General features: G+C 54.6%; 2 protein-coding genes and 1 long non-coding RNA gene across 4 annotated transcripts in view; 1 reads left to right on the forward strand and 2 right to left on the reverse strand.

The window, feature by feature from the left end:
- DNAI1 (dynein axonemal intermediate chain 1) overlaps positions 1–7,889 on the forward strand; it is a 40,784-nt gene extending 32,895 nt beyond the window's left edge. The window contains exons 14-20 of the mRNA XM_089306772.1: positions 104–193; positions 312–399; positions 926–1,005; positions 2,186–2,334; positions 2,424–2,523; positions 4,566–4,751; positions 7,554–7,889. Coding sequence (XP_089162898.1) covers positions 104–193; positions 312–399; positions 926–1,005; positions 2,186–2,334; positions 2,424–2,523; positions 4,566–4,751; positions 7,554–7,652 — 792 coding nt within the window. The 3' untranslated portion in view covers positions 7,653–7,889. The remainder of the gene's footprint in view (positions 1–103; positions 194–311; positions 400–925; positions 1,006–2,185; positions 2,335–2,423; positions 2,524–4,565; positions 4,752–7,553) is intronic.
- A 57-nt stretch (positions 7,890–7,946) lies between these two features.
- Positions 7,947–10,049, reverse strand: ENHO (energy homeostasis associated). Of its 2 annotated transcripts, none has more exons than XM_070053556.2 (2): positions 9,554–10,049; positions 7,947–8,701 (listed from the first exon to the last, which is right to left on the reverse strand). In XM_070053556.2, exons 1-2 carry the CDS (start codon positions 10,032–10,034, stop codon positions 8,658–8,660), a joined length of 525 nt encoding a protein of 174 aa, XP_069909657.2. In that variant the 5' UTR covers positions 10,035–10,049; the 3' UTR covers positions 7,947–8,657. The 2 variants fall into 2 exon arrangements, with proteins under 2 accessions (XP_069909657.2, XP_008271327.1); XM_008273105.5 differs by having other exon boundaries at positions 9,554–9,936.
- Positions 10,050–19,671: 9,622 nt separating this feature from the next.
- On the reverse strand, positions 19,672–20,985 carry LOC138844603 (uncharacterized). The gene is made up of 2 exons (XR_011380651.2): positions 20,363–20,985; positions 19,672–20,287 (listed from the first exon to the last, which is right to left on the reverse strand). It is a non-coding gene; the product is annotated as an uncharacterized LOC138844603 (long non-coding RNA).
- Between the last annotated feature and the right edge of the window lie 3,503 nt (positions 20,986–24,488).

The raw sequence follows: 24,488 nt of genomic DNA on the forward strand, positions 1-24,488 counted from the left end.
CCTGAAGAATGGGCTCCTGGAACTTGCTTCCGAGCCTCAGATGGGTGCTTGGGGAAGCTCTGCCCAGCTCACAGCCCAGAGCCCACAGCTGGGGATGTTTCAGGTCAAGTGGCAGAAGGATGACATGGACCACAACCTGAACTTCTTTTCGGTGTCATCTGATGGCAGGATCGTGTCTTGGACCCTCGTGAAGGTACCTATGTCCCAGAGAGGGTCACTGACGGGTGATGGGGAGCGGGGGAGCACCCCTCAGCCCTGCGGATCCAGCCCACCCCTGGGGCCCTCTCCACCCCAACCCTCTGTGACTGCAGAGTGAGCTGATCCACACAGATGTCATCAAGCTGAAGGTGGAAGGCAGCACCTCGGAAGTTCCTGAGGGGTTGCCACTGCACACCGTGGGTAGGAGCCCCAGCCCGCCCACCCTCCCGACTGAGAGTCAAGGCCGTGGCCCTGGGCCCTGCTGAGCGCTCACTGCCCGGCTTGTGCCAGAGCCCAGGCAGGTGGTAATGGGAGAGCCTGGCCCCGCCCGCTGAGCCCGTGGCTGTCCGCAGACCTGCTCCTGTGCGTGCAGGTCAGGTGCTGCGATGCAGATCCAGCCTTGTGTGTGCCGGTCAGGTCCCTGTTTACCCAATTCCTCCCCTGTTTACCCAGACGCTCTCCCTGTTTACCCTGACCCTGACCCTGTTTAACTCAATCCCTTCCTTGTTTACCCAGGCTCCCCTCCCCCGTTCCCATCTGCAGAACCCCTGGCCCTTTGCAGAGTCCCAACTGTCTGGCCCAGTCCCAGCCCTTCCAGGGGCCCAGATTCAGTCTGTCCCGCACTGAGGCCCAGGGCGCGCGCCTGGCCAAGCCCCAGCGCGGGGTAGGGGAGGTGCTAGGAGCTTCCTCCCAGAACTGGGCTAAGGCCGCTCTCTCTTCTGTCCAGGCTGTGGCACCGCCTTCGACTTCCACAAAGAGATTGACTACATGTTCCTAGTGGGCACAGAGGAGGGGAAAATCTACAAGGTGAGGCAGGGCTGCCCTGTGCCAGCTCCTCAGGGCCGCCTCGACCCGAGCACCCTGGGAGCTTCTTGTTTGCAACAGACGCTAGTGCTCATCCATTCTCGAAGTCTTCTTGGGAGAAAAGAGTGCATTTCTTGACCTAAGTGGCTGGCAGCAAGAGGGGCCACATGCAGGAAAGTCATCTAGAGGAAGATTTCTGCCCAGCCCAGCCTCCCTCTGGGCCCACCCAGCCTCCTCCCTTCCTAGGAGTGAAGGTAGAGGTGGGAGTGGGAGTTGGGTTGGATGTGCTGGAACATTCCAGGAAGACTTCCTGGAGGAGACTTGAACTTAACCTGAACTTTGAAGGCAGATTTGTGTGTGAATACCAGGTGCATTCCAGCAGCCAGGATGGAGCCTCCCCGCCACTTGCTGCAAGGTCTCAGTGTTAGTAGGTGACCATCCTGAGCCTCCATCCATCCAGAAATAGCTCTGCTGCAAGCTTTTCTTAGGCTCAGAGACTCAGAATGTTAATTACAGGCAGCCTCCCGGGAGCCCCAGAGGCCCAGCCAGAGCTGTTCTGAATGCAAAAGAGGTCCCCGCCCCCCACTCAGCCCCTCCCAGTGGCAGCCCCAGAGAGGCTGGAGGGAAGGAGAGACCAGGCAGTCCCTCTGGCTCTCAGAGGGAGGGAGGGAGGGAGGGAGAACGGGGCGTGCTGGTCAGGGCAGGAAACTGAATGGGAAATCCAGAGATCAGTGTCTGCTCCTGGCTCTGCACCTGCTCTTCCATGGACAAGGTGAGGCGTTTATCACAGTTGCAAGGGTGATGCCTGGCCTGCAGTTGGACTCAGGGCTCTGTCTGTTCCCAGCCTAGGGCTAGGCCACCTCCCCCTCAGAGACCTGCTCTGCCTGGGCTCAGGGAGAGAGTCTTTTCTGACTGGCCTGCGGACCGGGGTCGGGGAGGGACTGGGCATCTGCTCCCAACTACCAGCCCCTTAAACCCCTGCTTTCTCTCTGGGGGGTGTGGAGAGTGGGAAGAGCAGCCAGCAGTTTGGCCGGCTCAGCCGTGGCAGTGTTGTGGGCTAGGGATGCAGGGAGTCTCGGGCAGATTCTGATGTTCCAGAGCCCCCCAGGGGAGTGGTGGCTGCTGACCTCCCCCTCACGCTGACCCCTCTCCCTGCCCCACCCCCGACTCCCCGCTGCACCAGTGTTCCAAATCCTACTCCAGCCAATTCCTCGACACCTACGATGCCCACAACATGGCGGTGGACGCTGTGACCTGGAACCCCTACCACACCAGGGTCTTCATGTCCTGCAGCTCTGACTGGACAGTGAAGATCTGGGACCACACTATCAAGTGAGGGGCCTGCCCCGCCCTGGGCCCTGCCCTGGGCTCTGGCACCGTAAGCCCTGTGTCATGGGCTTCCCACCCCTCCACCACTGCAGAACCCCGATGTTCATTTATGACCTGAACTCAGCTGTGGGCGATGTAGCCTGGGCGCCATACTCTTCCACTGTGTTCGCAGCGGTCACCACAGATGGGAAGGTGAGTACCCCTTCCTGTCTCCACTGAGCCCCTCCCGGAGAGAGGGTGAAATATCTCAGGGTCCCTCTCCTGCAGAATTCACACCATGCCCAGGACAGGCAGGGGAAGGTGGGAACATAAGAGCCTGGCCCGTACCCCATCAGCAAGGGAATGAGTCATCCCATGATGCCCCAGGAGTGGATGGTGCTGTCCGTGTTGGGGAGAGAAAGCACTCTGGGGGGTGAGATGCCAGAGAGCAGTTATCGCCTCTGAGCCCCTGGGGAGGAGACTGGAGTGTGGCAGGAGCCAGCTGTATATAGCTTAGAGGGAGTGAGCTGTGCCTCCCTGGAAGTATACATGGTGATTTGGAGAAGGGCCTTCAGTGCAGTGACAGGGGAGGGATCCACGCAGTGCTGAGAACTGATGACAACCCAGCAACAATTATTTGGTGAGCATATTCTCAGATGCAAACCCGTTTTTCTTGTGGACTTTAATGTAAACTAAGCAGCCCCTGCTGGCCCACGGAAAATGCACTTAAACATCTCCCGTAGGTCAGTCATCCTTCTCTATCAGGCCCAGCTCCAGGCTAGGCCCTGGTGGTTCAAGAGCCCTGTCCTGGGGTTTACATTCTAGTGAAGGGAAGGACACAAAATTCCCACAGTGTCAAGTGCTAGGGAGAGAATTACAAGAGGGTGATGTGTGAACACGGATGTTCATAGCAGCCTTATTCTATAGCCAAAGGATGGAAAAAGCCCGAGTCCACCAACTGGTGCATGGGTAAGGAAAGTGGAGCATATGCGAGAGGATTATTACTTAGCAATGTCACGAGCTACGACGTGAATGGACCTTGAAAATGTGCTTAGTGGAAGGAGCCGGTTACAAACACCACACACTAAAGATCTATGTGATGTGTCCAAAATAGGCAAATTATTAAGACAGAAAGTAGACTTGTGGGTGCCCAAGCATTGCAGAAGTTGAGGGAACATGGGGGCGACTGCTAACGGGTAGTACGAGGATTCTCCCTGAGGTGATGAAAATGTTCTAAAATCGGTTGTGGTGATGGCTGTATGTATGTGGGTCTATGACAAACCAAGAAGAGAAGACTTTAAATAGGTGAATTTTATGGTATGTGAATTATCTCTCAAGAAAGCTGTTACTGGAAAGACAGAGAAAGAGGAAAGAGGGAGAAGGAGGCAAGGAAAGGCCTGCATGGTCTTGTAGATGGAATGGCCAGGAAAGGATTCTCTGAAGGAGCCATTCAAGGTGAGGTGAAAGACAGGAAGGGGCCAGCCACGTGAAGACCGGGACCAGGAGTCCACACAGAGGGAATGGCTGGTGCCAACGCCCTGAGGTGGCAAGGGGCGTGAGGGGGTTAAGGAACCAGAAGGGCAACGTGACTGGGGCATAGTAAGCAAAGAGGAGACTCCGAGAGCAGGGAGGTGGGCTACAGTAGAGAATCTGGATTTTATTTATAATACCAAGAGAGACCGTGGAGGAATTTACAATTTTTTTTTAATGGGAAGTCTGGCTACTGCATGGAGGATGGATTATACCAGACCAGTTAGGAGGCTGATCAGGTTGTCCAGGCGAGAATCCATAGAGTATGGATTAAGACAACTTCCCATGTCTATGGAGCACTTCCGGGTCAAGAAGCATCTGAACATGCTGCATATATTAACTAGTTAAACCCCGGCTTGGCCACTCACTGCTCATTGATAAAACAGGGATACTAACAGAACCACCTTCTAGGGTGGTTGTGAGGGATGCAACCATCTGACATGCTTTCTCAGAGTCTAGTATAAGCTAAGTGCTCAATACACGGTAGCTGTTATTATCATTAATTCTGCATAGACTTAAAAATTTCTCCTGAGCTCTTTTCATTCAAACTCCCTCAACTACAAGAAACACAGAGACACAGAAGTCCCTGTGCCACTGCCTCCAGCTACAGTGTGCCAGCCACCAGCCATCTGTGGTATCTCCAGAAAGTCCAGGGGCTGGTTCTGCTGAGGCTGGCAACAGCGGCCTCGTTACACCGGAGCATGTTGATGGCCATCTCTCCATAGGCCCACGTGTTTGACCTGGCCATCAACAAATACGAGGCCATCTGCAACCAGCCCGTGGTGGCCAAAAAGAAGAACAAGATCACCCACGTGCAGTTCAACCCCATCCACCCCATCATCATCGTGGGTGATGACCGTGGACACATCACTTGCCTCAAGCTCTCACCCAACTTGCGCAAGATGCCAAAGGTATGGGCTATGGGAGCATGCGCCGTGCTAGAGATAGAGTCTCTAAGAGAAAGGGAAAGGAGCCAGGACTGACCCCCAGGCTTCTGGCTTGGGAGACCCAGGGTAAGGGTAAAGATGGCGTCGTGGCGCATATGAGGAGCTCAGGAGGAAAGCAGGTTTGTGCAGAAACAATGACCAGTTTTCATGTATTGCGTCTGAGTCGCCTGTGCGGCCCCTGGTGGAGGTAACCAGTGAGCAGGTGGACTGAAACAGGTGCGTGCGAAGGCATCCTTGGCTTATTTGGAGCGGAGAATGCGATGGGTACCACAGGTCACCCGGGCAGGGGGCTTGGGGCTGAGCTAATGCATCGTTGCTGGGCTCACACAGGGTTTCGGCTCCAATGGTTCCCGAGCTGGGAGCTGTGGGTCCACAGAGCAAAATGGAAATGAGCCATGAGGATGGTAGTAACTAGGTCAGCAGTTGCGCTGTTCTGCTTTTGAGCTCTGCTTCCTGTTTCTGGGGATGAGACCCTGCTCAGAGACCAAGAACCCCCAAATATAGGCAGCAGCACCCAAAGCCTTGACTTCAGATACCCGACCTGACTCAAGAACCAACCTCACCGCTCAGACCTTAGAACCCAGAGCCCAGTTGTGAGCTGAGTGGACATGGCTTTTTGTTTTCTATTAGGTTCTGGGCTGGGATCAGAGCTAAGCCAAGTTGCCTTAATGACTGTACATCCTGGTTGCAATTTGAGGCACTTGCTACAGTTTAAGACAAGAGCAGGGGCCTGTTTCTAGCAACTACTGACTTCTCCCTAATGTGCCCCTACCAAGGCAGCCTGGTGGGGCTTGGTCTACTTCCCACCATGGCCAGAGTGGCAAGGACTGGGAGTTTGGCCGGGCCTGTAATTGTAGCCAGCTGGGGGAGGGGGTGGACTTGGCTATAAATATTCGGAAGGCTGCTAAGCGCCTGCAGCTGTGGCCCAGAGGCTGTGGTGGGCTTTCGGGGTGGGGGAGTCGGGCGTGGTCTGAATCTCTGTGCTGAGCCCAGCTAGTTGGCCTCAGGGAGGGGGAAGGAGGCAGCACAGTTTGTGGAACAGATGAAATCTGTTCTTAATTTAATAAGGAGAGAGACCAAGCTTAAGCTGGCAGAGCTGGACAACCCTCTGGGAGGGTGATGGTCACCGTGAATGTGAAGCCTGCCTGGTATACCCACTCGGATCCAAGGGGCAAGGATCCCCCAGTTCCACCTCCTCTCTGAGCAAGGGCCAGTCATGGCTGGGAGAGCTGTCCTCCACACACCTACGGACCCACGTCCCTGAGGATCTGACATGGGGACCTGGGGCGTTGGGAACTTGAGCAGTAACAGCTGGGGGCTGGTACCTGGGTAGACTAGAGGTTCTTATGAGATTGGTGATCCGACTCTATCAGTAGCCAAGTGATTCATGCAAAAGTTAAGTCGTCTGAATAGCCCTGCCTTCCCAAGAGCACTTGCCCACAACGCTGGGCTTCCCTGCCCAGGGAGCAGCCAATGATTGGTGTCAGAGCCCAACTTGTCCCAGGTCGAGGACCGTTTTTCCCTACCTACTGTCTAGATGGGGAACTGAGGCTCAGAAAGGCAAGGGCCTTACCCAAAGTCATAGAGGGGGCTTACATTGGAACTGGAACGACAAACCAGGTTCCCCTAACTCCCAGGGGACAAGATGAGGCCAAGGAGAGAACTCGAGCTCAATGTGAGGTGGAAGGGGGCGGGGGAAGGGAGGAAAAGACTCTATCCTGTGTTTCCAGCATGTGGCGGTGAGCTAGGACACGGCAGAGGTGCAGGGCTGCAAGGGGGCTGGGGAGCAGGTGCTCCCAAAGGCTGTCCTCAGAAGCAAAGCTCAGTTCTGCAGGGCGTCAGCAGCCAGCATGGGGCCAGGAAGGTGCCGAGTGGTCCTGAACTCTTTCTCCACTGCACAGGCCAGGCCAGACCCCGGCTCGGCCCTCAGCAGGCAAGGCTGGGGCAGGTGCGCACGTGCCAGCGAGCAGTGGACACAGGGAGCTGGGAGGGTGGGGGCCCAGGAGTGGAGGAAAGACAGGAAATAGCAGCTGCCCAGACTGCCCTGCCATGGCCCATCCCCGACTGCCTGGACAGTAGGGAGGATGGGACTGGGCTGACCTGCCAAGGAGTTCTCAGGGCCTGTGAGCGACACACATCCCAGCCTCCCAACTGCCTTTCTCACAGGGGCCAACTTCCCTGTGGAAGCATGTGAGTGTTCTGCAGACAGTAAGGGGGTCTGCTCTTCTGGCACAGTCCCAGACAATGGCGTCTGAAGTCACACAGGATGACAGCCCATCTGCATTCTGACTTGTCCTGATACCTGCCCCCACCATGACACAGCAGGCCTGTCCCTAAATGGCACCCCACTGCCAACCTCACGGTACTAGGCAAGGGCACCCGTGGCTTTGTGCACACCTGTCCCCAGGCACTCACCTGTTACCTCCTTGATAGGACTCAGCTAGGGACCAAGTTAGGTCCTCCCCTCCCCAGAGCTTCAGCTCACCCTGGCCTGAAAAGCCAGTTCCTCTGAGGGTCAGGGCATAGATGCCTTCTCCCCCTCCTGCCAGCATCAAGGTGAGGTCCACGGGAGGTTCAGAGGCAGAGCCGGATGCCTTCTCACAGGTCCACATCTGGGTCCCTGGGTTACCTGAGCCGGGAAGCATCTCAAAGGGGCAGTGGAGGGGAGGGGCACGGCTGGGGCAGGCTGGGCAGAGGAGTGTGCAGGGACCCGGAACAAGGCGGTCCAGCCTACACTGTCCCTCTCCTTGTGTTTCCCGTCCCTAGGAAAAGAAGGGGCAGGAAGTGCAGAAGGGTCCAGCTGTGGAGATTGCAAAATTGGACAAGCTGCTAAACCTGGTGAGGGAAGTAAAAACCAAGATCTGAGGGCCTGGCCCAGTCCCAAGCCCAATCCCAGTTCTTAGATTCAGTACTTGTACTGCCTGGCCCTGGGCTGCCCCTGAGCCCGGCCTCAGCAGCCTCCCGGCGGCCCCACCCCCGACCCAAGTCCTAGCATCCGCCCTTCTCATTCTGTTCCTTATGGTCCCACCACCCTACCCCAAGACTTGGCCCTTAACCATGACTGTCTTACTTTGCACAAATAAACCTGTGTCTGGAAGCCCACCCACATCTTTAATTTTGCTACCATGGGGCCCTGAGGAAGAGGAGAAAACCTCAGAGTAGAGCCATAGTTCCATTTATTATCCAGCGAACAGAGGGAGGACCAGGAGAGGAGCCCAGCCTGGATACCCTCCCATTATTGCCATGGGCTCCGGTTTGCTTCCCCAACCTAGAGGGCCAGGGGCACTTAGCCCAGGGAAAGGGTAAACCCAGCCCCTGGCCCTTGGGATGGAGTGGAGTCCAGATGGCCCTGGCCCTAGCACCAACTCATGAACCCCCACCCCAGGCCCATCTCCCTCGGGCCCCCTGAGCCCCCTGTGGAGCCAGGGTGGCTACACTGCTGGGTCCAGCTCCACGCAGGCTGGCCTCTGGGATCCTGATTTCCAGGCTTAGGTCCCAGGTTCCAGGCTAGGCCAGGGGCCTTCAGGGCTGCAGCAGGTAGCTGCCTTCATGGCTAGGCTTCTGGGGTGGTGGCGCCTTCTCAGGACAGGGGCCAGGGCTGGAGTTGGGACTGGATTCAGAGAGAGAGTCGACGTCAGCAGAGCGAGAGTGGCAGGCCCAGCAGAGAATGACCCAGAGCAGCAGCAGCAGGAAGCCTACGAGGCCGTTGCAGACGATGGCAATGAGGGCCCCCTGGGAGATGGCTGCCCCCATGACGGGCAGCACCTTCAGACCAGCACAGACAGCGGAGCTGCCTCAGTGGCAAGGCCCATGCCGAGGCGGGGCTCCGGGGTGACCAGCCTTCCAAAGGAGGCTGTCCTGTCCACACACTCAGTGGTCCTGGGCAGTGGAGATGTCTCCTTGCAGCTGCGAGCCTGTTGGGGGCACAGACCAAAGGAGAACAGGGTGAGCAGGGAGGTGGGGGGGGTGAGGCCTAGGGGACAGGTAGGGAACCAATCTCCCCTCCCAGATCCCTGGCCTCCCTGGCCAAGGACCTTGGGTCCCAGCAGGTTCAAATACCCCAAGGAACCGGCACTCTCAGCCCCAGGCCTGGTTCCAGGCACCTGCCCTCCCAGGATCAGGATCGGGGCCCTCAAAAGCACTCTGTTGGTGGATGGGACTGGGGTAATCCAAAACCCAGGAGGAGGGGGACTGTGACCAGCTTCCTTGTGGCCTGGGCACCTCCTCTCTCTTGCAACTCCAGCCAGCCGGCCCAGGAGACGTCCCCAGGCGCCAGCTCACACAGAGGCAACTTTGTGGAGGCCCTGGCAGGCATGTGTGGGCTCTGTGGAGCCAAGGATGTGTACCTAGGTGTGCCTCCCCATGGGACCCAGGCTCTCTGGGTCAGGTGTGTGTGTGGCTGGCTGTCCTACTCTGCCTCTCTGTTCCCTTGCTGTATGTGGCTTCTGCCTCTGCATACCCAGCTCTGTGTGTGTGCGTGTGTGTGGCTGTCTCTGTGTGTCCCCATCTCTCAGTGTGTCTTTCTCTTCCAATCCGTGTGTGTGTGTGTGTGTGTGTGCGTGCGCCCGGCTGGGTGTCCCTCTGTCCCCGTGAACGTGCCTCCTTCTCTCCGTGTGGTCTGGTTCTGTGGTCTCCTAAGTGTCTCTGTCTTTGTGTCTGTCTCTCTTTCTCCCCGACTATATCTCTGTCTCCGTGTGGGTGTGCGCGTCTCTTTTCTCCGTCTCTGGGTCTCGGCCCCCGCGCCCGCGATGGGAGGGCCCCCTTACCTGGGTTGAGCCCGGAGCACGCCCGCGGGAGGGTCCGGGGCAGCGGGATGCTCGGCGCCGACTGAGGCTCGGGAGCCTGCGGGCGGGGGGCGGCGAGCGGCGGGAGGCTGGCAGGGGCGACGTCCGCTCCCCCGGCCCTCCCCCTCGGCCGCGCAGCCTCCGCCGGCCGCTCCCGCCGCGGCGCGACCGGGGCGGCCTCTGCCGCGGGCGGTCTGCGGCGAGCCGGCACCTCCTCCCCCTGGGGCGGCGCCTCCTCCGCGGCCGCGGCCGCTAGCTCGCCGGCTCGGCAGCGCTCGGGCGGCGGCGGCGGCGGCGCGGGGCTCGGCTGCGTTCGGTTGGGCTCGGCTGTGGTCGGCGGCGGTCGACGGAGCTCGGCTGGGCTCGGCCGGCAGCAAAAACAGCGAGGAGCCCCGCCTCCTGGGTGGCCGGCAGCCTGCGGCCGGTGGCGAGGCGGAACCGTCCCCCGCGCCGCTGCCGCCATTCAATTGGCTGGGCGCGCTAGGTTGTAGCGCCATTGGCCCTGCGCTGGGGTGGGACGGGCCCACCCCCTTGTGCGGGGAGGGTGGAGGAGCGGGGCGGGGGGAGGGTCGAAGGGGCTACTTTGTCTTGATCCTTCCCCGGAGAGCCGGTAGGGTGGGGGCGAAGCCTGCCTTCCTGCAGGGGTACGTTATTCCTTGCACACCTGAAAAACTGCACGCCCAACACCTGAGGAAGGCCGGCGTCTCTGCACCTCCCCATCTGAGGAGACCACCCCTCTCTCTCTTTGGAAGGAATCTCTGGCCCCTCATCTCTGAAGGAAGGCGCTGCATCCCCACACCTGAGAGGAGAATGAACTTCTTCCTCTGGGAAGCCTCCTATAATCCGGTCCGCCCATCTCCCACGTGGGTGTGAGCTCTGCGTACCCACTGTAAGGGGTCTGGAGTAGACCCCACCTTCCCCCGGCCCTAGGAGGTATCGAAAATTTCTGGCAACACGTTCTTTGGTCACATTTACCGCGTTCCCACCCGTGTTGGGAGCAGGCTTGTGCTTTGGAGTGGTGATCCCCGGGCCAGCTCGCCGCTGGCTGGAGTTGCAGCCATGGCGATGTCCTGGCTCCATCTGTCCTAGACGCTCTCCTGAGAGGAAGCCAGCTCGGACAGGAGCAGTCAGGCAGGCCTCCGTCTCCCGGACCCTCTCCAGCGGATGCCTCGTAAGTGTTCGCTCTACATATTCTCTGTGGATGATCACATCCCTCACGCGAGAACTTGAAGAATCCCAGTGCTCCCAAATGCAGCCTTAACTTCTGCCTGGAAACCCAGACCCATCCAGTCAGTACTACTGGAATCAGGGTAGGGTTGATTTCTGGTTCCAGCACTTACTAAGCTTGTGACCTCCTGGAACCTCTGGGCCTCAGCATCCTCACCTGTACAATGATTACAGTGATTGGTACCTCTCAGGGTTGTTAGTCACTAGATCATGTATTCCAGGCCAGTCACATCAGCAAATGCCACAAATGTGGAGACTTAACCCTAAGGACCCTGTGGCTAAGGGGCCCCTTCCCCCAGCACCATGAAATTCACACAAGACTCCTAAAAATTCAGATGCTGTCACCAAAAAGAGAAAGGGAAGGATAAAATAATCTGGAAGGTATTTCACCCAGAGCTACTGGAGTGCTTGGAGACCATCTAAAATCAATGACTGGGGCCCACAGAGCTCCTCTGTGTGGACTGACGGTAGTACTCCATTCCACCCTGTTACCCAGCCAGTGAGAGCATTGTGAGAAAGACACGTTGGGCTGTGGGAGACAGGAGACAGATGTTATCACACACTGGAATATAATGTGGGTGGAGTTTGTGACCCAGCCGCAGAAATTTGTAGTTTATCCTGAAAGCACGGGGGAACCACTGAAGAGTCTGGAGCAGAAATGTCCAGAAATTAGAAGGGTGGCTTGGGCTGCTGGGGGCGGGGCGGTTGAAGGCATTTGGGTGTGAAGGCAAAGAGGGATGCTGAGGGACTGAAATGTTGGAGGGGAATAGAAGTGGAGAGAACAGGAGAGCAGTGAGGATATTTGGAGCTCCGGAGGATGCAGGCGGGAAGGAGGGGGAGGAAAGTCTGGGATAACTGCTGGCTTAGTGACTGGGAATTTCGTGGCGCCTCTTGAGCTGAGACCACAGGAGAAGGAGTGAATCTGAGCAAGGCGCTGGGGTGAGCGGAAGATGTGCTCCGTTTTGGCTGTGCTGAATTCGGTGAGACACCCAGGCGAGGATGTTCAACGGGGAGCTGGATGAACAGGTCTGAGGTTCAGCAGGGAGGTCCAGGCTAACAATAACTTTTTGTGAGTTACCAGCAAGAGTGCTAGGTAAGCCCGAAGAATAGATGAGCTCAGCCAAGGACAGTGAGAACTGCGTTACGCAAAGAGATACCTTTGTAATCAGACATTGAAACCTAAAGGCAGGGGTCCCTGCAGAACAGCCAGAACCAAGAGATTCAAAAAGCCACTGGGGTTCTCCCGCCACCTCTCATCTCTGTTCCCTTCTGCCTGTCTCCTGCGTTTCCCTCCCCTGTTTTCCTTACCCCTGCCCCTGTCATCCCTCTCCCAGGCTGGTTTCCAGTGCTCTTCTGGCCCACGTGATTTCAGAAAATTCCAAAGCTTAACATTCATTGTCTAGGCTTTCAGAGAGACTGCTGGTTGGGATGGCTGCTGCTGCTGTTGCTGCTGCTTCCGAATGCAAATTCCACAGGAAGTACTCTGATTGGCTCGACTTAGCTAACTCAAGTAAGATGCTTAATTTTGGACCAGTCAACAGCGGCCAAGGGATGAAGATCAAACTGATGAACCTGGCCCACATGATTAACCCACATGGGCAGCGGGGTGGAGGGCTTCCAGGAGAAGAGGGATCGTGAATAAGCAAAATTGCACATGTTCAGTACTGTTCCACCCTTTGTTTGCCCAACACATGCACATCATTTCCTGTATGTGGAGCTCAAGGAAATGCCCTCGCCCCATCATCCAGCCAGCCCATTGTGCGCATGCCAGTAAGGTTGCCCCCTCTCTAAATGCAGGGCTACACGTCCAGCCATGGCCTCCGGAGCTCCCATCGCAGGACCACTATTCTTCAAGTGTTAGTTCTCTGGGAAATGTCCCTTCATGCTCTAGTTAGGTCTCCGTAAGATGCGGATATGGCTTCCAATAATTTTATTGCCTTTTTATTTTTTTTAATTTATTTTTTTTTGACAGATAGAGATAGTGAGAAAGAGACAGAGAGAAAGGTCTTCCTTCCGTTGGTTCACCCCCCAAATGGCCGCTATGGCCAGCGCTGTGCCAATCCGAAGCCAGGAGCCAGGTGCTTCTTCCTGGTCTCCCACGTGGGTGCAGGGGGCCAAGGACTTGGGCCATCTCCATTGTCTTCCTGGGCCACAGCAGAGAGCTGGACTGGAAGAGGAGCAACCGGGACTAGAACCCGGCACCATATGGGATGCTGGTGCTGCAGGCGGAGCATTAGCCAAGTGAGCCACAGTGCCTGCCCCTCTATTGCCTTTTTAAAAAAAAATATTTAATTTGAAAGGCAGAGTTAAGGGAGAGACAGGTCTTTCATCCGCTGGTTCACTCTGCAGATGGCCCACAGCACCTTAGTGCTGCTCCCCCCATTACCTTTCAACTGCCTTTGAACCACATTTTCTTTTAAGATTTATTTATTTATTTGAAAGAGTTACACAGAGGAGAAGGAGAGGCAAGAGAGAGTCTTCTATCCACTGGTTCACTCCCCAGTTGGCTGCAATGGCTGGAGCTGTGCCCATCTGAAGCCAGGAGACAGGAACTTCTTCTGGGTCTCTCAGGAGGGTGCAGGAACCCAAGGACTTGGGCCATCTTCTACTGCTTTCCCAGGCCATAGTAGAGAGCTTGATCGGAAGTGGAACAGCCAGGACTTGAACCAGCACCCATATGGGATGTTGGCACTGCAGGCTGCACTTTACCTGCTATGCCACAGCACCCCCCCTTTTAAATAAATATTTTATTTATTTGAAAGACAGAGTTACAGAGAGAGAGGTAGAGCCAGAGAGAGAGAGGTCTTTCATCTACTGGTTTACTCCCCAAATGACCGCAATGGCCAGAGCTGAGCTGATCCAAAGCCAGGAGCTTCTTCCAGGTCTCCCACACAGGTGCAGGGGCCCAAGGACTTGGACCATCTTTCACTGCTTTCCCAGGCCATAGTGGAGAGTTGGATGGGAAGTGGAGCAGCCGGGGACTTGACACAGTGCCCATATGGGATGCTGGTGTTGCAGGCAGGAGCTTTAGCCTGCTGCACCACAGCACTGGCCCCTAACCACCTTTTTCAAGGGGACTCCATACACACACACACACACAAACACACACACACAGAGACATGCACACACACAAAGTCTTGATGTTTACAGAAGCAAGAAATAGAGAATGAAATGGAGTAAAAAGGAAGCACAGAACGTCGGTCTCTGATCCACAGCATCTCCTACATTCCTTGGCTGTGAATAACAGCAACATGGTAAGACTAGAGAATCTCATAGCATCTGTTGACTGACTTCTGTGGCTGGATCGATCAATCTGGTTTTACCCACAGGGTTGAAGTCCCTTGCCTGGTGCTCTGAGATGGCCCTTGTGGAGGATTTCTTTGTATGACACAGTTCTGAGGACCGCTACACTTGCTCGTGCTGCCCTAAGGGTTACCCAGGGCTTGAGCAGTCACAGATCTCTGCATTATGAGATTTGGGGGTGGGATTCCCCCCCACACACACATATACACACAGATGATAGAATTCTTTTAAATCAGCTGGTGCCGCGGCTCACTAAGCTAATCCTCTGCCTGCGGCGCCGGCACCCTGGGTTCTAGTCACAGTCAGGGCGCTGGTTCTGTCTTGGTTGCTCCTCTTCCAGTCCAGCTCTCTGCTGTGGCCGGGAAGGCAGTGAAGGATGGCCCAAGTGCTTGGGCCCTGCACCCACATGGGAGACCAGGAGGAAGCACCTGGCTCGTAGCTTCGAATCGGCGCAGTGCTGGCCATAGCGGCCATTTGGTGGGGTGAACCAATGGAAAGGAAGACCTTTCTCTCTGTCTCTCTTTCTCTGTCTAAACTCTGCCTGTCAAAAAAAAAAAAAAAAAAAAAAAAAAAAAAAACAAAAAACAAACAAACAAACAAACAAAAAAAACCAAAAACTTTTAAATCAGCTGCCTAGACCTTTCATTTGGGGGAATTCCATGTGCCAACCCCATCTTTCACTGATTCTAAGTGTATTTTTTTTTCCAGTTTAAACTCTGAAATCAGAATGTATCTGACAATGAATGGCATGTGATAGTTTTTAAGCTCTCTTTTTTCTTAGTCGTTCATAAAATAACTTGCCTCTTGTAATCGATGGAATCTGAGACTAATTAAATATAGTCATTTTAATTAGTCAGGGTTCTTTTTCACAAATAACAGAATCCAAACTCTGGATTGTTGAAGTGGAAAAGGGATTCGTTAAAGGAGATTATTTAGCTCAAAATTATTAGAGGGGTTGAGGAAATGGACTTGAGGCTAGGCTTCTAGGAGCAATACCCAAACACAGCCATTGCCACTCCGAATGCTAAGGACCGACAGTTCCATTTCACTGCCAACTCTGCAAGCTCTGTGGCCCTTCTGTGGTGGCGACTCAATATGGCAATCTGCAAAATACCACTGTTGCCTCTACCAGCCCCCAAAGCTGGACCCTGGTGTTGCTACCAGCAGCAGAAATAGAAGCCTTATGTCCAACCTGCTTGCTACCTACAGCTAGTAACACAGCAGTCACAAACAGCCCCTAGATCCTACTGGCTTAAAACAGTGAACATCCTTTTCTTGCTTATGCTATAGTTCCAGTATGGGGGTGGGAGGCAAAGAGGAGTCTTGCCCCCTGGGGTCGCTGAGGGATGCCAGAGACCCCAGCATCTTGTAGTGAGGCACCCTCTTTTTTGACAGTGAGCTTTCAGGGTGTGCCGTGGCTGGCAAGGAGAGTGAGAAAAGCCATACACGGGCCTTTGCTGTCTTTGCATCGATCAAAACAAGAGTCGTGGTTATACTGAACATCAAGGGACAAGGGAAGCGCAGTCTTCCTGGTCCACAGGAGAGGAGAACCAGAAACATGGGTGAGCTGTGGTGATGTTGACTCCACTCGTATTTGCTCTCTTCCAAATGGAAGTCTCACAAGGGTGAAGGAAAGGCTGCAAGGGATACTGGGAATTTTAGTTCTGACTTCTAGACGGTGCAGGCTAGATTTTAAAATAGGGATTTTCAATATGGGAAAAACCATTTTAAAGGTGAAGGGCATCCGTGAATACAACAGATTTCTACTGTCATACTCAGTACTGGAATCTAGTAGAACTATGCTGTTTCTCTTTTTTTAGAAACATTTCTGCTGGTTCACTCCCCAGATGGCCACAATAGCCAGGGCTGGGCCAGGCCAGGCCGAAGCCAGGCATCTGGAACTCTGTCCTGGTCTCCCAGACACATGGGCTGTAGGGGCCCAGGCACTTGAGCTATCATCTGCTGCTTTCCCAGGCACATTAGCAAGGAGCTGGATTGGAAATGGAGCTGCCGGGACACAGACTGGAGTGCCAGTACGGGCAGCCTAACCCAGTAAGCCACAACCCTGACCTCAAACCATGCTCTCTGAATCTCCAGGTTTGTCAAGAAGATCCAGCACCTGAGCAAAGTCTTGAGCGGTTTTTGTTTCCCACACTGTGGCTGGGGGCTCCCTCAGTCCCTCTCAGTCCTCACAGGGGGACTGATAGGGCTGGGAGCTTTTCTTCTTCAGTGCCCTCGCCTCACCCTGTTCCAGCCAATGCCCCCTACAATCGGAGGCGTCCCCTCATGTGCTGGGAGGGGTAGGAACAACAAGAAGACCCTCGGAATTCCTCTGAATCTTCCAGTGCATCTCCATCCTGATTGCAAGGACCTCGGCTTCCTAATTAGCGAATTGACATTAGCAGCAAATAACTCTGCTTCTGAAATTTAGCTAGGCACATAATTATCTAACTCCTTGCAGTCTGCGGTCAAGACTGAAACAGATGTCCTTACCCACCCTAAATGCAAGCTTATTCTTGTCCCCTGTTCAGACCGCCTCCCCCCACCCCACCCCGCACTTGGCTAACTCGTTTTGTTCTCTTGACTTTCTCTTACCGTATCTTAAGTGCTTTAGCTTCAGTTGCACACAACCTATGACACGGGAGACAACAGATGGAAGTGGTGTAATCGCTTTGCTGTCACATAAAAAGGAATCCCTGGTTCTCAGGCTGGGATTAGGAGAGCCTCACAGCTCCTCTGCACGCCTCAATTGAGTCATTTCCTGATTTTAAGTTGTGTTATTTGGAATATTTGAATCCCAGTCACCAATGTCTATTTGTCACAAGTCAAAGCTCCCTAACTTGAACTACCATGGGCAAAAGAGGGATTTATTCTCAGAAAACTGTAGTGTTTCGTAGAGTTCTAGTGCAAGAACGTGGCTGAAAGTTGGGAAAAACTGCATCTGGGAACTTCAGAGTCATCAAGACTCTCCACCTCCCAGCTGTGCTTCTCTCTCTCTCCCTTCCTCCCTCCCTCCCTTTCTCTCCCTTCCTGTCTGCATGATTCTGTCTCTCTCCCGCTCCTCCCTCCCGTCTTCTCTCCTATCCTGTCTCCAGACAAGCTTCCAGTGCTTCCCTTGCCCACGGGGTAATAAACACAGCTTCTGCCCCCTCTCAGCTTTACGATGCAGGTACTCAACAAGATGTTGGCTCATCATCATCTTCAGTTTCAGTTCTGGCTTGTTCTTGGTTCCAGTTCCAAGATTCTTAGGGACTTGCTCTCATTAGCACTCATTATCCTGGCCTTAGTTAGCTGTCACTCCCTGTACCAATGATCTGTTGGGAGTGTGGGGAGTAGTGTAAGATGGTAGCTTCCTGGGCTGGTGCTATGGCGAAGCTCCTGGCTCCTGGCTTCAGCCTGGCCCAGCCCCAGCTGTTGTGGCCATTTGAGGAGTGAACCAGCAGATGGAGGACCTCTCTCTCTCTCTGTAATTCTGCCTTTCAAATGAATAAAATAAATCTATTTTTAAAAAATGGTAGCTTCCAGCTTCCATTAGAACATATGAATGGACGGCAGTTTCCACTAGAACAAGTGCCATCCAGACAGAACATAAAGGGCTTCTGTGGATGCAGGGGATAAGACAAATTTACAAAGTATAAAGAAAAGATCTGTCAGAGAGGTGGAAGGAAAGTCAAGAGGGACTATAATTACAGGGAAACCAAGAAAGGACAGAGAAAGAAGGGGCCGACCATGTGGTATAGCAGGTAAATCCCACCTGTAACACCAGCATCCCAAATGGGAGCTAATTCGAGTCCCAGCTGCTCCACTTCTGATCCAGCTCCCTGCTAATGGCCTGAGAAAGCAGCAGAAGCTGGCCCAAGTGCTTGGACCCCTGACACCCATGTGGGAGACCCAGATGACTCCTGGCTTCAGGCCCAGTCCCAGCTGCTACAGCCATTTGGAGAGTGAACCAGCACATGGAAGATCTCGCTCCCTGTCTCTGTAACTCTGACTTTCAAATAAAATAAAATGAAGTAAATCTTAAAAAAGAAAAGAGGTTCTAGAAGGAAATGGGTGGTGGTGGTCATCAATCCAACATGTCCAGGAGCAGCCCAGAAAGGGAAAAGCCAGTTGCCTGGTTTGATTAGTTATGCTGTATATAAGTGTTGAAATAGTGCACTATGCCCCACAAAAACATACATGTTAATCAAAAAAATTTTTTTTAAGATTGATTTACTTGAAAGACAGAGTTACACAGAGACAGAGACAGAGCAAAAGAGATCTTTCATCTGCTGGTTCACTCTCCAAATGGCCGCAACCACCAGGGCTGGGCCAGGCCAAAGCCAGGAACTCCTTCCAGGTCTCCCAAGCACTTGGGCCATCTTCTGATGCTTTCCCAGGTGCAATAGCAGGGAACTGAATCAGAAGTGGAGCAGCCAGGACTTGAACAGATGCCTATAGGTGATGCTGGTGTCGCTGCCAACCCCAATCAAAAACTTTAATAATAATAAAAAGAGAAGTGCAATCGTTTATAGGAAATGGACCACTGGAATTTAGAACAAGGAGGCTGTCAATTATCTTGGTGTGTAGGGGAAAAAACCTCTATATTTTCTCTGCTCTCAGCACAACAATCAACACAGGCCTGGGGACCTCCCCCGACGAGCAGGCAAGTGACTTATTCTTTAGCAGACACCGACTGGCAGCCTGTGATCCAGTTCTGTTTGGACACTCCACCTGAAGGCAGCGTCAGGTTCCACGGGGCTCTAAGCCTGCCCTTCCCCCGACTCCCAGTGCCTGCTGCAAGTCCCAGGTGGCCATCAGCAGGGTTTCCCACAACCCCCTCCTTAGGTTCAATTAATTTGCCAGTGTGGCTTACAGGATTCAGAGAACACGTCCATTTACTGATCTGTTGTAACGAGTACAGATATCGACAAAACACCAGATGAAGAGCTAGATAGGGAAGGGAAGGGACGTGGAAGGGTCATGGAGCCTCCATCGCTTCTCCAGGAGTGCCCATCCTCCAGAGACCTCCACGTGTTCCGCTGTCTGCAAGCTCTCCAAACACCGCCCTCTGGCATTTTTATAGAGGCCCCATTACCCTGGCATGATTGACTAAACCACTGGCCGCTGGTGATCAGCTTATCATTCAGCCCCCTTCTCCCAGTCCCTGCTCACTATTCCTGCCTTGGTCTCAGGCCATCCTGAAGCTACTACCTAGAGGCTGCCTAGAAAAGACACCGTCACTTTGGAAACTCCAGAGATTTTAGGAGTTGCCTGCCAGGAACTGGGAAAAAGACCAAATATGTATTTCACAATAACACACTTGGCAAGAAGATCCAGTGGGCAGCAGGAAATGGAGCTGGGGGAGGTAGTGGAAGGCAGATTTTAGTGGTCTCAAGAGTGAGTGAGTAGTCAAGGTACAATAAAGATGATTCTTCCAGGAGAACTGGCTTTAAGATTAGAGGAAGGAGAAGAGATACAGGATGATCGGGAGTCAGATGAAGATTTTTTTTTTAAGTTTTAAAATTTTCTCACACATTTTTAACATGTGCATGGTTAACTACCAATGGGAAGGAATCAGAGAAAGGATATAATTGATAGCTATTTTTATTGCCTCTGCCCATCCCCCAGGGCTGTGAAGATCCAAGCGAACAGGGACAGAGACAGAAGGTGTGAAGCGTTCCCACTTTTCCCAGGCCACACTGGAAAGTAGGACAGAGAGAGGAGGTCATTGGCCTCAGCATTGGGTGACCCAGGTTGGGGCCCAGGGAGCGTGGAAGGGCCTGGGATTGTGCCCAGACAGAAGGGCCTTGTGTGGAGAACAAAGGGTCCCAAGCGGGAGCCAGTCCTCGCTGGCTGGAGGCAGGGTGGGCACACGGCCCCCAGAGTCAGGGCCAGGCCGATTTTCCCAGCCCAGACCATGCTGGTCACTGTTCCTCACCCGTCACTCTCCTCATCTCTGCCGAGCTGTCACCTTTCTTAGCTCTGTTCCCCACCTCCCAGCACTCCTCAGCGGCTGCCCCTCTCTCTGCTCACACAGTCCCTGAAGCTGGCTCACCAAGGTCATTTCCACCTTCTTGTCACATCCAATGAAGACTTTCTAGTCCTTACCCTTGTTGAGTGGTTGGCAGCCTGGCAGCTGGCGATCCCTTTTTACAAACTCTGTCTTCCAGGAAACCACTCTCTGGGAACATTGCTTCTTCCTCCCTGAAACAGCAACGCCTTGGTTATTAAGTACCCAGCCTCTGTCAGGATTTGACATTCATTATAGACAACCCTCACCTGGATGCCAGACGGGTCCAGACACAAGTAGGAGATGGAAATTCAACGTGATCCAGTGGCTTGGCCGAAGGCTCCCTCACCACTAGTTGGAGTCTGCGTCATGGCATTGCCCGCAGCGCCCATGGGCTGTCCGGCTCAGGGCGCAGACCCTTCCTCCACATCTGTGGTGCGCGGTGCTCTCTGTCCCCACCCTCTTCCCCTCTCCAATGACGCCTCCTTGCCTGGGGCCCCGGTGCTTCACTTCCAGGCCGCAGACTGGGACTTGTTCCTTTTGCTGCTGCTACTGGTATGAAAAACTAAGATCGATGGGGGCGCTTACAACCCGGCAGGCCCTGTGCCAATCTCCTAATACACATCAGCTTGGCAAAGCCGTACACAGCCCCATGAGGTAGGGGTAATCCTGTTCTCCTCCTTCCACTTAAAGGAGCCGAGCAGCAGGGAGATTCATTGACTTGTCTCAAGATGAACGGGAGCGGCTGGCGCCGCGGCTCACTAGGCTAATCCTCCGCCTAGCGGCGCCAGCACACCGGGTTCTAGTCCCGGTCGGGGCGCCGGATTCTGTCCTGGTTGCCCCTCTTCCAGGCCAGCTCTCTGCTGTGGCCAGGGAGTGCAGTGGAGGATGGCCCAGGTGCTTGGGCCCTGCACCCCATGGGTTCTAGTCCCGGTCGGGGCGCTGGATTCTGTCCCGGTTGCCCCTCTTCCAGGCCAGCCCTCTGCTGTGGCCAGGGAGTGCAGTGGAGGATGGCCCAGGTGCTTGGGCCCTGCACCCCATGGGAGACCAGGAAAAGCACCTGGCTCCTGCCTTCGGATCAGCGTGGTGTGCCGGCCGCAGCGCGCCGGCCGCGGCGGCCATTGGAGGGTGAACCAATAGCAAAGGAAGACCTGTCTCTCTGTCTCTCTCACTGTCCACTCTGCCTGTCAAAAAATAAATAAATAAAAATAAAAAGATGAACGGGAGCCCTGGTTCGTCTGCTCGCAGGTGTTCCCTTAACTGCTGCCCGGATGTCCTCTGCCAAGAGGTCCCCCCCCCCCCCCGGCGCCTCACACTTGGCGGGGCGGCATCAGAGCGTGGCTGCCCTGTACTTGCTGTGATTGTAGGCGAGCGAGTGAGCGTCTCAGCCCTGGTTATTATAGCCTGCCCACACCCTGTACTCCCCCAGGGTTAACTGTCTCAATCCGCAGTCCCACCACCTGCCACACAAGGGGAGTTGTACAAGACCCTTCCCTCTCTGTCTGTGCGCGCTGAACTACATCCGTCTCTCTGCCCTGGCACCAGTCCCTGGACGTAGCCCTCAGGCCTCGCTCGCGCATGCCCAGTGCTCTCGGCCACCACAGGCTCTGCATTCTCTTCCCTGCTGACGCTCCTCTGCGTGGCCCCTGGAGCTGTCTCCAAACACAAAGTCGACCAGGACTCCCCAGCTCCCTGGGCCCCGACCCTCAGCAAAAACTCCTGAGCCTCAGCCTGGCCTTCAACCCCAGCCTGGCTGACCCGACTCGTCTGCAGCCCCCGCTCCCAGCTCCCACACTACTGAGCACAGGACACTCTGCTCCATTCCTGGTCCCCTCCATCCTTCCTCCAGCCCCTCTCCCTGGCACGCAGCGTCCCCTTCCTCCCCACGGCCCCAGCGCCACCGCTCTAGCTGACATGTCTCTCCAGGGACATGGAGCAGTGTTGGTGTGCACAGTCAGTAATGTTTTTCTGTCATAAAAACTATGTATGTGCTTGCACGGCAATAAGAATATACTTAAGGCCATAGAACTGTACACTGAAAATGGCAAAAAAAAAAAAAAATGGTAACAAAGCCAAGCTCAGCTAAATAGAGCCCTTCTCCTGGGTTGCAGTCCCTGGAGCAGGGAGGAAGGTCACTGCTGGCGCCGTCCTCCCCTCCTTCTCCCCAGCCAAGCAGGTGCACATGGTCTCTGCTGAGCGTCCCTAGACTGGGAGTTAAAAGCCTGGCATCCTTTCTTCCAGAGCGCACCCTGCCCCCACTCCCGGGGCACCACGAGAGAGCATTTGTGGGTCCCTCCTTGCCGTGTGCACATAGGCCTCTGTGCGGGGGGGACCTCGGATTGCTCCGCCTCCTTGCCTCTCTCTGTAGTTTCATCCCCTCAAGAAGCCTGGGTTTCCAGAAGGCCAGAGTCAGGGAGATGTCTGCAGTTGGTTGACTCCAGCCTTCGGCGTGAAACACGACAGGGAGGACTGTGACTGGAACAGAGCTCGCTTTAGGGAGGACCTGTCGGGAAGGTATCCTGGTGCGCCAACACCTGCCTCGAGTGCTCCCACAGCGGAGGGCAGAAATCAGATGGGAATCTCCCTCGGTAGTAAGTACAGACACACAAGCAAAGACACAGGGACAGATGGCAATGGGCCTACCCCAGCCACAGGCACCCACACAAACTACACATCCCCACAGAGACACCTGTACCTTGTATCCAGAAAACCACACATACAGGGGTTCACAGGTCTACACACACACACATACAACAAACACACGAGCACATACATGACAAGTACAGAGATAAGCCCACCAACAGGGTCACACAGGTGTCAGAAAAATGTGTTCTGGAGGCGGGCATTTGGCATGGAAGTTAGGCTGCACCTGGGGAGTCCGCGTCCCATCTCAGAGTGCCTGGTTTGGGTCCTGGCTTCTGTGATCCAGCTTACCTGTGACTGTGCACCTGCTGAGACAGTAAGTGACAGCTCAAGGATTTGGGTCCCTGCCACCCACGTGGGAGACCTGGATGGAGTTCCATGTTCCTGACTTCTGCCTGGCCCAGCCCTGGCTTTGCAGGCGTTTAGGAAGTGAACCAACACATGGAAGAGCTCTTTCTAGTCTGCCTCTCTCGACCTTTCAAAATAGATGAAAATAAATTTTAAAAATTTGTTTTGGCTGGAGAAAGTCAGAGATGAAGACACAGGTGGCTTCTTAGAGAATGCTAAGGACAACGTCTAGCAGGAGAGGATGCCAGGTGCGAATGGGGAGGGAGAGGTCTTGGCACCAAGGGAAGAGGGCAATGCTTCTTCTTTTTTTTTTTTTTTAATTTTTATTTGACAGGTAGAGTTATAGACAGTGAGAGAGACAGAGAGAAAGGTCTTCCTTCCGTTGGTTCACTTCCCAAATGGCTGCTATGGCTGGCGCTGCGCCGATCCGAAGCCAGGAGCCGTGTGCTTCCTCCCGGTCTCCCATGCGGGTGCAGGGGCCCAAGCACTTGGGCCATCCTCCACTGCCTTCCTGGGCCACCACAGAGAGCTGGACTGGAAGAGGAGCAACTGGGACTAGTACCCTGCACCCCAACCGGGACTAGAACCTGGGGTGCCAGTGCCGCAGGCGGAGGATTAGCCTAGTGAGCCGCAGCGCCGGCCAGCAATGCCTCTTACGATGCCAGCTGCTCGCCTTGCCCTCAGTTACTCATGTGCTCAGTCAACAGTGACAGAGCCGGCTGCTGTGCAGGGCCCTGCGCTGCCCTCACATAGGCACAGCCCATGCAGGAGAGAGACCTGCCTGTGAGGAACTGTAACTCCTGGGATGGAGGACATACATCCTCCCTTTGGGCAACAGTGGAAGGGAAGAGATGTCAGAGAAACTTGGGTCAAGTGTTTAACAAGAGGTGAATATATATATATATATATATATATATTCACAGCCAGGACTAGGCCAGATAGAAGCCAGGAGCCAGGAACTCCATCAGGTCTCCCACATGGGTAGCAGGGGCCCAAATACTTGATGAGGAAACTGGATTGGAAGCAGAATAGCTGGAACTCCACCCAGCACTCCAATATAAGATGCTGGCTCTGCACGCAGTGACTTAGCCCGCTGTGCCACAGCGCACATGGACGCTTGGTTAAGATGCCGCTTGGGACACCCACGTCCCATATCGGAGTGCTTGGGTTTGAGTCCCAGCTCCACTTCCAAGTCCAGCTTCCTGCGCATGCGCACTCTGGGAGGCAGGCAGTGATGGCCAAGTACTTGGGTCCCTGCTACCCTCCTGCGAGACCTGGATTGAGTTCCAGGCTCCCAGCTTCTTCCTGGCCTGTGGCAGAGGCCTTTGTCTTTTAATGAAGCTATTTCTAACGGACATGATTAAAGTGATGGTAGAGGCCTTCCCAAGGTCAGGCAGCATCTAT

This window comes from Oryctolagus cuniculus, chromosome 1 (assembly GCF_051225735.1).
Source record: "Oryctolagus cuniculus isolate XC-2025 breed Fujian yellow rabbit chromosome 1, ASM5122573v1, whole genome shotgun sequence".
Lineage (NCBI taxonomy): Eukaryota > Metazoa > Chordata > Mammalia > Lagomorpha > Leporidae > Oryctolagus > Oryctolagus cuniculus.

Coding starts and splice junctions, on each gene's coding strand:
- ENHO (XM_070053556.2), bottom strand. CDS start 10,034: ATGGCGGCAGCGGCGCGGGGGACGGTTCCGCCTCGCCACCGGCCGCAG. Junction 8,702..9,553: donor GTGCTCCGGGCTCAACCCAG/GTAAGGGGGCCC, acceptor TGCCCCCAACAG/GCTCGCAGCTGCAAGGAGAC.